Raw genomic sequence first — 17,629 nt, 5'->3', positions numbered from 1 at the left:
TTTTAGGAAATAACATTATGGGATATAGTACATAGGCAGTTTGTGACATAAGTGCATACGACCGCCAGGAAGGGGAGGGTGAACTAGATGGACCTTGATCTTTTTTTGTCCAACATTTCTTATGTTAACCTGCAATACTCTGACTCAAGAGTGCTGCCAATTTAGTCAAGCTGAGAAATGTTCACTCCAAACTGGTCAAAAAACAAACAAGTCTGTTCTATTTCTCTGCCATATCCGATAAAGGATTCTGCCTGTTTGTGGAGGAGGACAGTGTTCTCAGTAAAGTTCCTCACCCCGTAAGCACTAAACTGCAAATCTAAAAATAACTAGAATAAACTGCAGTAAAAAGATGAATTGTTTCACTCATCCTACCAAAACAGTACTTGCCTCTCAGATTTTTTTCATAATTGAGTAGGATTAAATTACAAGTTCTTAAGCCAACTATAGTACTGCGTTAACTGAAACTTTGTTTTCTTAACAGAACAAGAATCTTCCATTGTTAAGGTGGTGAAGAATAAAAGAGAATCTCGGTCAAAGCAACGTATATCCGAGATGAAATTGCCAAACGACAGGTTTGTTTAAAATTAGCAACTTTTTTTAGGAGTAATTGTTTAATTATAATCCTTGCATTCGATATAGTTCCTTAATCACATTGCCTCTATGTGATGCCTCAAAGCACTTCACAGGACATGCTGTAAAGTGGTATCACTGTATTTGGTGGACGAATGTGGCAACCAATTTGCACACATCGTTGTCCCACAAACAGCCACGTAGTGAGTGACTAATTTTATTTGGAGGGTAGTTGGCCAAGAAATCGGGAGAAACTCCCTTCTCTTTTGAAATTCAATGGTTGGAATCTCCACTTTTCAATTGTCATAGAAATCTTTGTATATAGCACTCAGTATTACTGAACTTCAGGTTTTTGCACTGTATGGGATGTACAACCAGTGGTTGGTTTTAATAGTACAATATAAAATTATGTTTGCATGTCGCCTTTCACGTCAGGAGGATGTCCCAAAGCACTGGACCATCGGATTTGGACAGTAAATGATTTGTTAGAGATTTTTACTTTTAGACTTTAATTAATAAATTGTAAGGAAATGTGTTGAGAAGCTTGGAAGCCTTTGCCATATAACAAGTGAAACAGATAGTTGGTTTTCTATTCTAAGATTGCTCCAACTGACCATTAAAATGGATGGTAAGTTTCTGAACTATCATTTTGTAGCCAAATGTTCCTAAATACAGGAAGACGGTCAGAATACTATTTTATTAAAGTATTCCTGTCCTTTTCAGTGCAGACAGCTTCAGTTTTAATTTGCCAGAAGAAGATACAACAGAGCAGAATTTTCCCATAAACTTTAATGTTGGGAAGCGCAAGAGAATACGTATTTCACAGTTTGAAAAAGAGACCCTCCTCGACAGAACAGGTATGCTAACCTCATGGACCTACACCATTATTGTTGCACTGTTACCATAAAGAACATCCTAGATCTGTTTCTCTATGAACACTGATCTATGTCACATTTTTCAATGGCAATCCTTTCAGGTTTGACTGTATTGTTGATTTAACTTATATCATCAATTGATTTTGCTATTAAAGCCAATGTATTTTTGGCGATTTCTGCTAAATAATATTTGCTAAATTTAATAATCTCTCTTCACAGTGATACTTGATTGATATTTTGATGAAATGTACTTACCTGCCTGTACCCTCCGTTCCTCTGGCTCCGGTCTGCTCCACATGCCCCGCCCTAACCGCCCTACCATCGGTGGCCGGGCTTTCAGCCTCTCAGCCCCTGGGCTCTGGAACTCTATCCCCCAGTGCCTTCGCTGCTTCCTCCCTTTCCTCCTTCAAGGCCGGTCTCAAGACCTTTCTCTTCAATTGTGCCTTCACCTTCCCTCTTGACTCTCTATCCCCTCCTCGCTCCCTCCCTTCCCTCCCCTCACCCTGACCATTTACCTCCCGACACAACTGTCCAGCGCCTTGGGACGTCCTCCCGACGTGAAAGGCGTTCTATAAATGCAATGTTGTTGTTGTTGTAATGCTGTTGATTGAAATACATTTTATGTGGTAACGTGTTTCTCACATCTTTAGAGGCTCAAGGAAATGAACCGGTGGAACCAAGTGAAAAGACCGACATGTCAACAACAACTGGGTAATCACTTGAATATTGCAAATGAATGCTGGTATCATTTGGTAATGCTGAACATTACTGTTTAAGAGATTCTGCTGTTTGCACTTTACTGCATAATGATTAGCTAACACGATAAGGTACATCCACGGGAAGCAGTGATTTTGTTAACCCTGAATCAAGTTGAATAAAAATGAGTTATGCCAGTTGAATTCATCCTTTTTAAACCATCTTGCTGCATATTTCCATTTTCTTTTCATTTATTTTAACAATTTATTAAAAGTTATCAAAAAGAATAAACCTAGCCAATTTTGCTGTGACAAGATGGGGTCACTTTCCAGCATGCTCTCGCGCTCCTGAAGCGGCAACTCATACTGGAGTATGGTTTAGTAGACACCAGTTCTCTGGTATCGCAACCATTCTCTGTATGTGATCTTAAATGATAAGAGTGATCATACTAATGTAACCTTGGTCGTGGTTACATCTGAACCCGATTCTATTGCAGTCGATCACCCTCCTTCCCCCCGCCCCCCACCCTCCCCGATCCTGACCCCCAGCTCAGATCCGAAATACTGATCGTCCAGCCCCTTGGGACATCCTCCCGACGTGAAAGGCACTATACAAATGTAATTTTTTTGTTGTCACGCAATATCCACATGTTGGCTTTCCAGCACCAGTCACGAGATAACAATACTTTAAGGGTAAATGGGCTGGTACCTCGAGCAGTAAAGTATTAAATCTACAGGGATTGTATTTCACCTCCAATAGTAAGAAGGATTGAGATCAGTTTTCCCTAACTGGGTGAGTTTTACTGTGTCTCAGATTGCACCTGATTCCTGCCTCAAGGTACAAGTTTGGTGACAGGGATTAAAAACTGGGAATGTTTAGAACAATCATTTGTTTTGTTGCAGTTTTCTTGATCCAGACTTTGTAGAATCCACCACAAAACCAATTCTGAGCAGAAGCCACAGAAGACACAAATTCATAAGCAAGGAGGACTTTGAAAAAGGGTTAAACCAATATCTCCAAGCGAAAGGTATGGAATGAGGACATTTTACATGGGGAAAGGAAATAATTTGACACAAAGCAAACAGCATATTATGGCACAGAATATCTAGAAATGACGGATGTAAAAGTGATAAATGTTCAATGAAAATCATACAAATATGGTAAAGCATTTCTTTGATTTTTTTTCAGAACCTGAAGAAAATGAACAATTGGAACCATTTGAAAACACCACAGGACTGATTGAGGCTTCAGGAATAATTGGGTACTAACTGATAGAAGCCAAGCTCACTCTGTAGTGTAACATATTAACACTTGAACTTTTATTGTCCAGATGTTGATAATGTTAAATAAACATTCTTCTTTTGAAGAATGACTATGAAAGAATATAGATTTTTTTTCTCAAGCTGTCAATACTATATCAGGGATTCCAATTATTGCTTTTTGGGTGGGTGGAATTGTTGAAATTCCAATTTCAGGTAAATCCTTGTACAATCCTCATCTCTGGTGAGATACGAAGCTGGATCCTTACGGTCTCACAGAAATTCATCTTCCGTCATTTGAATATAAAATGCCAATGATGGTGCTTTACAGGGAATGCATTAATATTATTCTGTCTATTACAGTTCATTTGATGTTGAAAAGTCTGTAGCAAGGCCAGTTTTGAGTAGAAGACCTGGAGAACACAGACTCGTCAGTGAAGATTATTTTGAAGAAAAAGTCCTTTTCTATTTACAGGAAGAAAAGGGTATGATAAATATTTAGTTTAAAAATCAATTGTTTCCCTCAGCTTTCAGTTTGCCCAAACCATGTTTGGTTTATATTTAATTACAAACAGATTTTAGAGAACTGGTGAATGGAAACACTGCTTTGGTTACATTTTGGAGACGACTACTTTCTACATTCTGGGGCATGTTGTGAGTAAGACTGATGATTCTGCAGTGCAATAAGCAGCTGCTTTGCCTTTACAGCTGGTATGTTGAGCGTTTAGGTGAACAAATACATACTTACCATGATCAGTCTTTTGCCAGCTGTGAGCTATTGTGAGAAAAGCACCAAGACTGATTACAAACCATTTCTGCTGAATAGCATTAGAATATGTTCATGTTGTGGTCAGTAACAGCAGCTCATTCAAATTCATCTGATGATGGTGTGTACCTATTAAAAAAGCATTTCAGTGTTTTTTTTACAATGACTGAATATCAGTAGGGAAGGGTGTTTATGTACCATCAAATTCTACACAGCCATGCCAAGCAGACTGACTGGCTGCAGAAGTGACATTAATTAATCAAATATTTAAGAGTTTAATTATATACACTGATCATCATCACAGCCATGTCACAAAAAGAAATGACAACATCCTGCAGAATCCGTACAGCATGTCATTAATTCATCAAAATTCTCTTCCAATGTCCAATTTTATTCTCATTAAATTGTACTGCAGTACTTCATCTTTAAGGATACACTGACATCAAAGAGACGTTGTTCACTTGCTTGTCTTTCTGTTTACTTCCCATTTTGTATCCATTTACTTGACGGATGTTTGTTGAATGTATGGATACAGTTTGGTTGTAATGTTTCCAACAGTGATTTCTATAGATATGTCCTTCCTCAAACACTCCCATCATATGTAGGTATATTTTTGAAGGAACACATGCCTAATGGACCAGTGAATTAATTATGTTACAGAACAGCAGGATCCCTGTGGTGCAATTTATGCTAGGCCTCAACTAATGACATTAATAAGGTGATTGGCAGATGATCTGCAAAAAGGCAGTGAGCAACATATCTGGATTGTTTGTGATGCTGTGGAGAACTGCCTGGCAGAATTGTCAAGATGAGAAATGTGCCCTTTGGGGAAATCTCAGGGATGCGTCTACAACCCGCCAACTGCATTATCAGCATACTGAGCCATACAGCCACAGTACACATACTCATTAGTTCCATTTGTGATGATCTTTGATAATGGAATGTATTATTCCTCTTGGCTGTACTTAGTTTGAAATTCACTGTAAACTATAAAATGAATTGAGCTTTTTGTGGATTGATGCCTTCACTAGCAATGAACTAATATGAAAATCTTTTTGTAATCTAGAGAAAAGAATCCACGAAGAACGCCAATCTGTTGACGATGCTGCTGGCAAAGAGAAATCTGCAGAAAACACACGGACATTTTCGAAAGAAGATGAACTCTTGGGCAGTACTGAGCTATTTGATTTGCCCGAGACAAAGACCAGTGATGGAATGGAGGTTGTTGAGTCAGAAACTGCAAATCCTTTAAGCAAGCCAACAGCAGGGTCACAGGAATTGAGAAACGAGTCTCTTCTGAATACAGAACAAAACCTGGAAAGACAGACTGAATTATCGGGCTCTTTTGAGGAAGAATCTGTAAAGACAGCCAACGCAGGAAGACCAAGTTCTCCTTTCGTTGAAGAAAAGGAGGATTACTTTGCAGAGCAAGTCCAGCAGTCTGTATATACTACAAAAAAAGATGACGAAGATCTATGCATCGAAGATCAGTCTGATGCCAATGGTATTGCAGTCTAATCCTGATACAATACAATACAGAGCAGTTGATATCATGAGAGGAATAATGAAGATGTGTTCAATAATATTACAGTGTTACATCTATTTTAGGGGGAAAAAATTGTGGAGACAATTCTTTCCTTTGGAATATTTTCCTCTAAATGTATCTTTCTCTCTCTCTTTGTATCTTTCTTTTGTCTCTTTTACCCCATCACTGGTTGTGATTTCCCCATCCATTTTGTATTCTCTGCTAAGCAAACCTATTTCTCCAGACTTCTGCCAAGTACATTGGCAGCTCACTCTGTACCTCTTTTGAGAACCTGCCAAGAGCTCAGAAGTTCCTAATGTGGAAAATCGCACCATGCAGTACTAGAAAAATTTTCACCAGCAAAGTGACATTTTGAAACTATTTCCAGAGTAATATATTGTTCCTCTATCGTGAAATCAGTTAATGCATTTACTTCACTTATTCTACGAGCTTACTCTGAAATCTTAGTGCTACGAGCTAAAAGAATCATAATTCACAGAACACCTGGGAGGATGGACTACATTTATCATGACCAACGTATCTGTCATCATTGACCAGCACAGAAATGATCAGTTGTGGTGAAGTGAGGCTTTGTAAATTACACCATGGCAGTCACATAATTCCATAGAGGAGCCTTTATTATCTGATGCTATTTATTTCTCTACTTTCCTGTGAATTATAAGTTATTTGTTAAATAATCCTGGGCTAGGTTTAATTTTATGGTCTCTTTATTGTACTCTTACATACTGCAAGTTAATTTTCCAGAAAGTTTTTAAAAACTATTTTCACAGTAAAAGGAGTTTAAGTACAGTTATAATATTTTTGCTTACGTAACAGCAATTATTAGAGGTTCTAGAAAAACTGTTAACTATTTGCTACCAGGGGATCTAAGGAACCTTGTTGCTGCTAACTAAAATATCGAAAGACAAAAAGAAAATGGCTGTAGAAAGGGCAGGGGACTATTTTTTGTGCTATACATTCTATAATTTATGCTTTTTGCAGGAAGTGTATATTTAATGTGTCGTTTGTTTCGGGCAGGTAAAACACACCATTTACTTAATTAATTGCTGGAGGCTGAATTGTTGCCTCATTTGTTGTTGAAACTGCTTCCAGTCTTTCCAAAGCAGGCAGAACTTTTTGACCAGTAAATGGAGTTTCATAATTGTTGTAACACTAGTATTTGAAGCTTGCAAACTGTTTTATCATGGGGGGAATGAATGCTTTGAGTCAAATGGGCAGGGTTGGGCTGTTGGATTTCATTAGAAAGTTAGATTCATGAAAATGTGCATAATGGTCAGTTTTACACTAATCCTGATTATTCTGTTTAATTTGTTTCTCGTCAAATAACCTGTGAAGGATAGATAAAGAGCCAAGGTATAAAGTTAAAGCCAAGGTGGCCCAGAGATTAGGGGTATAGAGATCTCAGCCATCGAGGGCGGGGGACGTATAGCAAGCCAAAAATACCTAAGTGGAGAGGGCGAGCCGATGAGTAGGATAGAAGATCAGAAAGATAGGGAGGTGCTAGGGTGTGAAGGTATCTGAATACTTTTATAGTATTTACAACAAATTACATCTGTTTGTCAGAAGGATGTCCCAAAGTGAAAGGCGCTGTGCAAATGTATAGTGGTTTTTAACAAAAACACATTTACTATGTTTTATTCTAGTTATCGAGGAACCAGCTCACCAATTCAAACAAGTGCAGGAATCGGTAGCTTATTCTGAAACATCAAAGCAAAATGAAGAAGCAGCAGATCAGGATGAAAATCAAGCTGATTACAATGAGCAAGGTAAGTGGTTAGGCTGCAGTCAATCAGTCATTCAGACCTGTGCTATCTGAATTGGAAATTGAATACATTTGAAATGGAGTGAGGTTGCTTTAGATGTGTAACCAGATGGAATGTAGGCTTTCTCGGTGGTTTGATGGAAAAACTGCACCCCAGTGATGCTGAGTCGTGTTTGATACCTGATCAGTGCTGATTTATCTGTTTTTAGACAGGATACCAGTGAGCAATTACAGTCGATTTCAGGACTTAGAAAACAGATTCCCTCTCCTGATTACTGTTCTGATCCCTGTTGAAAACCACTTGCATCTGTGATAGCAATAGAATTAGGCTAAACTGTGATGCTCCCCATGCAAGTGAATAGCTTGCTGAAGCTTCATGTGGGATTACAGATGAAGACAACAACAACAAATTACAACAAATGATATTTGTATAGCACCTTTCACATCAGGAGGACGTCCCAAAGCGCCAGGAATATAGAGTGGAGCGAGGCATTGGAGGACTGCCAATTTCATGAAAGTATTTCAGCATGAGTCATCACTATTTCCTGTGCTATTCACTAGCTTATACCATAGTGTGGCTTTTCAGAGTAATGAGAATAAAATATTTCTAAATAAAATTTCATTTGTTAAGCCACTATGAAAATAACCTGCTGAGATTCTTTCAATTCCAAAATCCAACACTTTTGTCACAGACCCATAAACACAAATCATAATGGTCAAAACTTTCTTCAGTAGCCACTCCTTTCTGGGGGTGTTTACACTAAACTGTTTTTCATCTAAGTTAAAGCTTCGCAGACAAAAATTATACAGTCAATTCACTTTACAGTATATTCTGTGAAGCGCTTTGAGACGTCTCGATGACGTGTTAAGGTGCTATATCAATTTGAAGGATTATTATTAAATTCAAATTAAGTTTTCAATCTGTTCTGTGAGCATGTAGATGTTGTTTTATTCTTCAGAGATCCAAACACAAGAGGGTGCCAGGGAGTGTCAGTCTGAACATGGGGTAAAGACGTCACTGGCTGCAGCAGAACATTCAAAAAGAACAGAGGCATACGCAGAGAAAGTGGCAGAGAACGACAGTGAATATCCAACTGTCTTTGACGGTGAGAGTGAAGATTTAAGATGCAAGCAAGCATTTAGCAAAAAAATTGTTAAAAATCTTTGTTGAATTTGAGCAAATACCAATGTGGGCAAAAACAAGTTGCACCGATTTTGTTGAGAAGTGCTATCTTGCAACAGTCCTCGGGCTTGTTTACGCAGAGGAATCACACGTGAATTTAAACAAGAGACCACCTATTTGCTTGTGATGTTAGTCCCAGTTACAGAGCTAGAGGCTGGTGTAATGGGATCCTTGAGAAAATGGATATCTCAACATTTCCCAGGTGCTTGAAAGTGATTTTTTTTCTTTACGCCCTCCCTGACAAAATAAGTTATTGGTGAATTTGTTTTTTGTTTTAAGTTGTTTTGTCTTCCGTTTTCATGTTGGATGGCCCTTAATATCATTGAATTATCCAACGGAAGGATCAAGCAAATAATAAGCACATGAATTGCGATTTTGATATTATTTGTGCATCAATAAAGTGTCCTGAAATTTTTGGACGAGTGAAATGGTTGAATCAAATTAATTCCACGGTAGCCATTTTTTTTTCCCCCTGCAGCATTGGAGCCATCCCAAGAAGCCAGACAGAGTTCACCTCCTCACAGTGGAGGGGAGTTTAGTGCAGCACAGTCTTCTAACAGAGCAGAAAGTGATGAAGTGGATGAGGAAGAAGAGTTGACAGGAGGTGACAGCGAATCCGAACAAGATCCCAGTGAAGGTAAACAGTAAAGCCGCAAACGTCACTGGATTTTTTTTTTGATGAATTTGAGAAAACAAATTGTACGAAACCAATGCAAACTTTAAATCCTTCCCATTTTTAATTTGAAAATTTGACTCATTTTCACAATTTTGATGTGTTTGCAACATTTATGAATTTTAAACCATGCTTTTTCTCTTCCTTTCTCAACCTGATTGCTTTCATCGGTGTAAAAGTGAGACCAGTCTTCCAGCGTTTGAAAAGCAAACCGTCTCCTTTGCTGACCACACCCCACTTTCTCAAGATACTTGCAACAAAGTAAGCAATGGGGAAAACAATACAATAACATTTTAGACAAAGGATGTATGTTTGTGTATGTACCAATGAGTATCTTTTTACACTACATTTGTTTGTATTTTATTTGTCATTATAATAATAATAATCCTTGCATTTGATATAGCGCTTTTCACATCTTCGAGACGTCTCAAAGCGCTTCACAGAATATACTGTAAAGTGAATTGACTGTATATTTGTGGGCGAAACATGTCACCCAATTGCGCACAGCAGTGTCCCACAAACATTTGTGGAATTGAGTGACCAAGTTATTATTTCATATTTTTTTTCTTGAGGGATTATTATCAGGCGTGTGGAGTAAGGAAACTTGCCCAAGATTTCGCCCTGACGGGAATCAAAGTACTTGTGAGGCAAGTGCTCTAACCACTGAGCTACAGGACTACAGGATTATATAGCTCTTTCATAGTTTGAGACTGCGCTGAAATCCTGGTTAAAGTGAAATGATTTTTCATGAAAAGAGCTCCTGTCAAGTGAAAAAATGCAGAAGTGTTTTAATGATGGGTTACATGTTTTATACTGTGAAGAATATCTCCACTGGTTAGTTTTTTTAACTTGAAGAGGTTTGATAAATTAGGGTTCTATAAATAATAATTTTCTGTTCTATGTTCAGTTCCAATAGCAATGCTTATTAATTTAATGCTTGCAAACGATATAGTGCCTTATGTTGTTGAGACATCTCAAAGTGGTTTCCAGGATATACTGTAAAGTAATTTGATTGTATATTTTGTGGGCGAAACGTGGCAGCCACTCTTATGGCAATGTCTTACAAACAGTCATGGAGTGAGTAACCAATATTTATTTGGGGGATTTGTGGGCCAGGACATTGGGAGAAACCACCTCCTCTTTGCAAATAGTACCATGGGATCTTTGACATCCACCTGATGGGGTCCTCAGTTTAACATCTCATAAGCAAACTAACATTGCAGCCCATGAAACCTCAAAAATATGCGTATCACATTTTCCTAACATTTTTTAAGAGTCTAAAACATAACAGCCCTTATTCCATTTCATTATTTTGCCTCTGTTGACAAATTATCTCCTTTATTATTGTGTTCTTTGCTTTTGATTTCTGATTAATATATGGGAAGAGATAAAAAGAGATCGTGACGATGTGAAATATTTCGCATCAGAGTCCTGTAACTTAACTTGGTGGTTAGAGTACTCGCCTTGCAAGGGAGAGACCTGGGTTTGATTCCCGGCAGGGCGAAACCTTGGGCAAGTTTCCTTACTCCATACGCCTGATAATAATCCTTCAAAAAAAAAAGTTGGTCACTTCAGTCCACAAATGTTTGTGGGACACTGCTGTGCGCAATTGGCTGCCACGTTTCGCCCACAAATATACAGTCAATTCACTTTACAGTGTGTTCTGTGCAGCGCTTTGGGACGTCCTCCCGACGTGAAAAGCGCTATATCAAATGCAAGGATTATTATTATTATTATTTACAGTCTATTCTGTGAAGCGCTTTGAGACGTCGAGAAGACGTGAAAAACGCTATATCAAATGCAAGGATTATTATTATTTCTACTACTTTTCAACAGGGAACAAAAACCACTTGCAAAGGGAAAACAAAGTGGGAAAAGGCAAACGACGAGACAAAAGAAGGAAAAACCTATCCTGCCAAGAAGCTTCATTAAGAATGCCTTTTCTCACTATGCCAAAATGAAAGTGAAGAAAGAAACGTATAACGCTGTTGAACAATGGTAAGTGTTTTGCAAAGGAAAAAATCCTGCAGTAGACGGGCCATGAGCTACTGCATTGGCACAGTTCATTATTCTTACTGTGTCACAATCTGTCTTTTCTCACCATTTTTAAATGCATTTTTTTGTACAGTATGGACGTGTATTTCAAACAGCTTTGCGATGACATGGATGTTTACAGTAAACATGCTAAAAGAAAGACTGTTGAAAAAGAAGACTTGGAACTTCTAATGAAAAGGTGAGTGTTGAATCTAGTCTTTAGAAGATGCTGAAGAAATTCAGTAAACTTGTTAACTTAATTTTAGCTGGTTAGCAGGTTATAAAGTCACCATCATGCAGAGTTCTGAATGAGAATGGGTAGAAATATGAAGGGCTATAGCAATTGAAAACTGAAGAGGTTCTGCAGTGTGACTGAGGTAATTATTTTTTTCATGGGATGTAAACTACGTGCCTATCAATGTAACATGAATAAGAAACTATCACCATAGGTTTATAAAGATTTTGCAAAGTACAGAATGGATAACCCTATAATATACTGTAGTTTACTTAGACTGATTGAGTATTAGTTCTGTTTGAGTAGAAATTGAAGTTCATGTGTTGAGTTTGTTGTTGATTTATTGCTCTTGTTTATCAGACAGGGATTTGTGACTGATAAGACACCCTTGAATGTCCTCATTGAGCAACATCTGCCTATGGAGTACAGAGAAAAACTAATTCCAATGGCTGTTAGTGGGAATAATCTTATTCCTAAGAAATAACTGCAGCGTCTCTTCGGTTCTGCTCTGAGTTCACAAGTCAAAAAGTCACAAATTAACTTCTGTTGTGGGTCTAAAGTCCAGGACCTGATTATGTAGAAATGTATAAATCCACAGCCATTTTAAAAAAGGTTCTTCCTGGTACAGTATGCAGTGATGTGCTTTTGTTGCACTTATAAATGTCAGTATCTTGTAGAAGCTGATTTTCTTTCTTTACTTCCTTCCTCCCTGTCAAAAAGTCACTGTATTAATATAAAATCAGGGTATTTATCTGATTCTGAGTCACGTTTGAGTCATTTCAATGATTTGATTTGACTTGAAAGAAAAATCTGGATGATGGTGTCAGATCGTGGATTGCAAAACTATTTGCTATCAATTTTGTGTATACTGAGCACGAGCCGACATCAAACAATTCCCAATAGATACAACAAAGCCACGTATGTAAAACTCTCCACTCAAAACAAGCCTGAACAGTGATATGCCCCCCCATACAACACGCCATCCTTCTAACCTCTCTGAGTAAGATTGCTAATTTTGTGCTACATTATGGGAACTCGAGTGCTATATGGATCCATGCTGATAGAAATGGATTCACTTTCAACTAATTTCTTGTAAGACTTACACACCCAGCAGTTTGATTGAACCAGCCTCAAATCCAAGTCCCAGAGGTTAAATGAAATTAAATGTGGCATATCCACGTGTCAGCATCAATATAAAATAAATGTCCTGAGTCTGAGTGAACACAAGCAATTTGCTTCATCAAGATTCCAAAAATCATTGGCTCAAATTCTGTTTTTCAGTTATGTCTGAATGTTTTTAAGTAGCGATGATAGAATGATATGAAGCGGTTATTAACAGCCTCTCTAAAAGCCAAACAGTTTTCCCAGTCGTTTTGCATTCTTTGATTTGAAAATGTCTTCTATATTTGTGGCTTGTGAGTACTTTGGTGTATACACCATCTAATGTAAATTTCTTAAATTTCCTAGAGAATTAAGGAGAGCCACTTAACCTAATGCTTCACAGAAATGAAGCTGGCCATTTCACTTGACCAATGTTTTGCTCGCCTCAGAAAATGTATGTTGTATTCCACTATTCTTTTATAAACTTGTATTTCTATTTAAATCTTAAATGCATTTTTGATTTACCATTGTATAGTAGAGTTTGAATCAGACTTTATTTAATTGTACAATGTAATAATACCTAAGACATAATAAAGCAATAAATTACTTGTACAGTTCATTTCCATTTTTGGCAGGCATACATCTTGAAACCATTGTTCATTATAAGAGCCATGTCAATTCCTGCAAGGTTTAATACACTCTTCGCCTACATTTCTGATGCTGGAAATTAATTGCTCTTGTGCGTGTTCAGCTTGTATTTGATGCGCTGCATTGAAATACTGGAGTCACTAACTCTCATTATCCAATGTCACACACATAAACAGCAGCTTTCACGTCAGGAGAACGTCCTAAGGCACTGGACAGTCAGGGATTTGGACCCGAGCTGGGGATTGGGGAGGGTGGAGGACAGGGAGGGTAGAGGTAGAAGAGTGAAGGCAGTCAAGGAGGAGGGTCTTGAGACGTGCCTTGAAGAAGGCAAGGTCAGGAGTAAGGTGAAGGGACTGGGATGAAGTTACAAAGAGTGGGGTTAGAGAGGCCTGAGCGCCGATGGCGGGAAGTGTGGAGCAAGCCAGACCCTGCTGAGCTGAGGGAGCAGACACATCGATATGGGGTTAGCAGGTCACAGAGGTAGGAGGGAGCAGGCCGTGGAATTCCTGGAAGGCAATGACGTGGATTTTGAACTCTGGGGGGTGGGGAGCCAGTGGAGCTGGGTGGGAGTGGGAGTGCGGGAGAGGACACGAGCTACAGAGTTCTGGATGATCAGTAGCTTGTGGAGACAAGAGTTGGGAAAGCTGACAAACAGGGAGTTGACATAGTCACAGTACATTTTCCCCATTTGGATGCGTCGACTGAATGAAGTCGATTAATAATTGATTGAATACCTTAGACTGCACTAAGGTATATTTAACATTATTGTAGCTCTAAAAAATCTGCTGAAAGTACATTATAACGTGCCATCTGGGGAAAGTATTTTTCACTTTTATTCCTATCTGAAATTACATTGCGTGCTTTGGTGTATTATCATGCCTCAAGCTCAATTGCTGTAATTAATACAATATGAACCCTTAATAAAATTAATCTATTTACAAAGACTCTCCTGGGATGCTTCCTCATACTTTAGAGCAGTCCATTACAAAGCAGCTGACTACAAATCAAGTCACCACCCTATTCTATTGTCCAGGGAGATTATTATAGATTACTATAGATCATCATTTTTCTAACTTATTATTGTTATAACTTTATTTTGTTGAGGCCTGTTATTAAATGCAGTCCTAGCAAAAAGAATATGTTTGCACCTGAAAGATAAAATTCAACGCTTTTGTCAAATAGTCTTGACACACAGATAGCTATTCTCCAGCTATATATGGGCTTTTTCTACTTATAGCATCACATCTGGTTTGCAAAGATGAGTCAGAAACTTGACCTCCTATGGACCCATTTTGCTTAAAAAAAATAAAGACTATGGTTTCAAGTAGTTAAGAAACAACTAATTTTATTGCTGTTTATAGTATATTCATTCTAAAATAAACTATATACTGTTAGATTAGTATAACATGTTTTAAAAACTTTAAAACTGAAAGACTAATTTTATTCAATAGATGGTGGTCCTATTCTCTTGACATCACATACTTGCAGTCGCTCGAGCAGCACGTCAAGATCCAGAGGACCAGCCTGATCGATCTGTTCCTTTGTTGTTTGAAAAGCATACATTATGTACGTGTCCAAGATGTGTGGCAGGATAGAAGGGTCAATGTCTTGAAAAGCATTTTTTAGATCGGCTACTGTGACGTCTCTATATAAAAGGATTACACATAATAATTAAAATATAATAAAGTCATAGCCTTATTTTATCGGGTGCAGTTTACAATAATCTGCTTTGCAGCTAATGCAAATAACTATTGTACAGTATTTGAGAGTTATGGGGACTGCTTTGAATTTGTTAGGCTCCCAACATGTGGGAGAAGGGATTAGAAGGATATGGGAAGGAGTAAGGAGTGGATGAAAACTCATGTTAAGTACAAAAGCTGGCACGGACTAGTTGGGCCGAATGGCCTGTTCACTTGCCGTAAATTCCATGTGAATCTATGTAAATATTCCTTTGTGCTAATTTTAGCATATTTGTAGATGTTATTAAATGAGTGGAATGCCAGGAATTTGCACTAAAGATAGTGTCTGTACTCTGTGAAAGTTCCTATCCTTCAACACAGCAGTAAAACAAATACAAAATAGTCACTTTAGCTTAGTGAACTGCATTAAGGATGAAATACATTCTATAGATAACATTCAAAGGCATTTAATTCCAGATTAGACTTGAAGTTAGTGCTTTTTACTGTCTCCTTAGTTCATGATTAAGGTGGTGAATATAAACACCAGTGAAAAATACAATCTTTCTGATGGAATAGCATGTATATAATAGCCATTGTGGAATGTGTTCAATATGAAAGAGTGATCCCATGGGTTGAAGAGAGGGATTAAAGATCCGAAAACTGCTGTTGATGCTACTCAGGCAAAAGATCTACCACAACAGAGTTGAACTGCTCGGGAGCTGACAGCAGTGGCGCCTGAGAAGACTCGTGCTCATCAGAGATGTGAACTGTGTCATAACATTGTAATTTTGTGTCCCATCATTGGTGGTTAAGATATCAGCCACTATGCCTTACACTCTGGTACCCCTGCCTTAAAAGCCTCTTAAAACCCTATCTCTCATCACACCATTGGTCAACTCCTTCAAATACCCACTTCTTCCTAATACCCGTGGGATAGACTATCGAGACATTATCCTATTTGAAAAGTACTTCCTAAGTGTTGTACTATCCTTATACAATGGGAAGTTTTAATATTTTCTCCTGGAAACTGGACTCTTACACTGCCTCTTCCAGTTTACTTTTCAGTTCGTCCACGTACTGGATTTTCTCAGATTCTTGCTGGTTTTTTAATAACATGATGAAAGGACCTGGTTTTTCCTCTTCATTCTGTAAAACAGTGACAGAAGCAATGAAATATGAATGCAAGAAGCCAAACCACATATATTAAGAAACTGCAGTTTCTCTGATAGAAAGCTTACTGTGGTTTAAAAATCACAGGAGGGGATTGGAATGCAGTGCAGAATTACATTCAGTAGCACTCGTGCAATGAATAGAAGAAGCTTGGACTGTGAATAACATTCCTCTCCTCATCTAGGTCTCTCATCTTGCAGCCAAGAGATCAGGTGAACCAGTTAAATGGATCTGAAGGAGCCAATATTAATCTATATTTAGCTTGTGATGTACAAGATGAAGCAACTTACTACCAACATCCTCCCCCCAAAAAAATTGCTCAACTTTTGTGGTGCTAACTAAGTGGAAAATACAACTCAGTAACTTCATTCCTAGGTCTAAAATCTAAGCAAAAGTATACCAAAGTAAAAACAATGCATTTGGCCAACTGGTTTACCAAACCAGATAATACATTGATGTTATCTAGGATTTGAGAGCTATATTTTTATTGGTCTACCTATAAAATATGCACCTTTAGTAATTAAACGATTTTCACTCCACCTACTTGAAATAGAAATATCAAGACATCAGTAAAGACCATCAGAAATGCATAACAAATTACAGCAACAAAGACACAGCGCAGAAGTCTGCATAGGCTCACAGAGCACGTAGATACCTTCAGTCTCACAGTCCTACCTTACTCCCATACCTCCCTTTCATATGATTAAATTTATGGAATTTAGTTATCAGAACACAAGGTTACTAAGTACTCCCAATACATAACAGATGATGGTGCTAAGAATGGCTGAATATCCGTGTTGAAAGTAAGTCCTAAAAAGACCATATTCTGTTTTCCAATTAAATGTTTTCTCATTTCCTTTTTGGAAGGTTTGAAATTCTTCTTTTCACTGAGCTCTCTGGACTGGTACACAGTTTTCCCTCAAATTATTATGTACCTCTGCAGACTTCTCTTTTACATATTTCTTAATATCAGCTAAATAGATGTTTTTTCTTTTTATATTTTTTTCATTAATAATTTATTGAGCTCATTTGTGTCCATCATTCCAGTTGCATCACTTGTACAATAGTGACTTCTCCTCCCAATTCTCTGACACACATAACAACATAAGAACATAAGAATTTGCTTAGCGAAAGACCAAGGTCCATCTAGTTCACCTTCCACCATCCTGTCAGTCGCATGACATGTTGAGTCCCAAACTATATACCGTATCCCAAGATATTAGTTCCTAACAGAAATCTATCAAAGTTATCCTTGAATGAATCAACATTTTCTGCTTCCACCCTCTTCCTAGTGAGCCTGTTCCATACGTTTACTATTCGCTCCCTGAAGTAGTGTTTCCACAGATTTGTTCTGAATTTATCCCCAACCTTCAATCGCAGGCTGTGTCCTTTTGTTCAGTACAAAATAAAACAGCTTATTACAGTCTACATT

General features: G+C 38.0%; 2 protein-coding genes across 8 annotated transcripts in view; one reads left to right on the top strand and one right to left on the bottom strand.

Moving 5' to 3' along the window:
* The window catches only part of cenpt (centromere protein T), a 31,068-nt gene extending 17,688 nt beyond the window's left edge, over positions 1 to 13,380 (top strand). For all 6 annotated transcript variants that reach the window (XM_042340251.1, XM_042340253.1, XM_042340252.1 and 3 more), the window contains 14 exons: positions 482 to 572; positions 1,294 to 1,427; positions 2,096 to 2,156; positions 3,044 to 3,168; positions 3,330 to 3,402; positions 3,764 to 3,885; positions 5,233 to 5,670; positions 7,356 to 7,478; positions 8,434 to 8,580; positions 9,136 to 9,294; positions 9,510 to 9,591; positions 11,167 to 11,328; positions 11,459 to 11,563; positions 11,960 to 13,380. In XM_042340251.1, the coding sequence (XP_042196185.1) occupies positions 482 to 572; positions 1,294 to 1,427; positions 2,096 to 2,156; positions 3,044 to 3,168; positions 3,330 to 3,402; positions 3,764 to 3,885; positions 5,233 to 5,670; positions 7,356 to 7,478; positions 8,434 to 8,580; positions 9,136 to 9,294; positions 9,510 to 9,591; positions 11,167 to 11,328; positions 11,459 to 11,563; positions 11,960 to 12,083 (1,946 nt within the window). In that variant the 3' untranslated portion in view covers positions 12,084 to 13,380. The remainder of the gene's footprint in view (positions 1 to 481; positions 573 to 1,293; positions 1,428 to 2,095; positions 2,157 to 3,043; positions 3,169 to 3,329; positions 3,403 to 3,763; positions 3,886 to 5,232; positions 5,671 to 7,355; positions 7,479 to 8,433; positions 8,581 to 9,135; positions 9,295 to 9,509; positions 9,592 to 11,166; positions 11,329 to 11,458; positions 11,564 to 11,959) is intronic.
* Positions 13,381 to 13,966: 586 nt separating this feature from the next.
* tsnaxip1 (translin-associated factor X interacting protein 1) overlaps positions 13,967 to 17,629 on the bottom strand; it is a 29,051-nt gene continuing 25,388 nt past the window's right edge. For both annotated transcript variants that reach the window (XM_007889524.2, XM_042340533.1), the window contains 2 exons: positions 16,067 to 16,173; positions 13,967 to 14,993 (listed from right to left, as the gene is read on the bottom strand). In XM_007889524.2, the coding sequence (XP_007887715.1) occupies positions 14,789 to 14,993; positions 16,067 to 16,173 (312 nt within the window). In that variant the 3' untranslated portion in view covers positions 13,967 to 14,788. The remainder of the gene's footprint in view (positions 14,994 to 16,066; positions 16,174 to 17,629) is intronic.

This window comes from Callorhinchus milii, unplaced genomic scaffold (assembly GCF_018977255.1).
Source record: "Callorhinchus milii isolate IMCB2004 unplaced genomic scaffold, IMCB_Cmil_1.0 Scaffold14, whole genome shotgun sequence".
In the NCBI taxonomy this organism is placed as follows: Eukaryota; Metazoa; Chordata; class Chondrichthyes; order Chimaeriformes; family Callorhinchidae; genus Callorhinchus; species Callorhinchus milii.
This window is presented reverse-complemented; position numbering and strand designations above follow the sequence as displayed.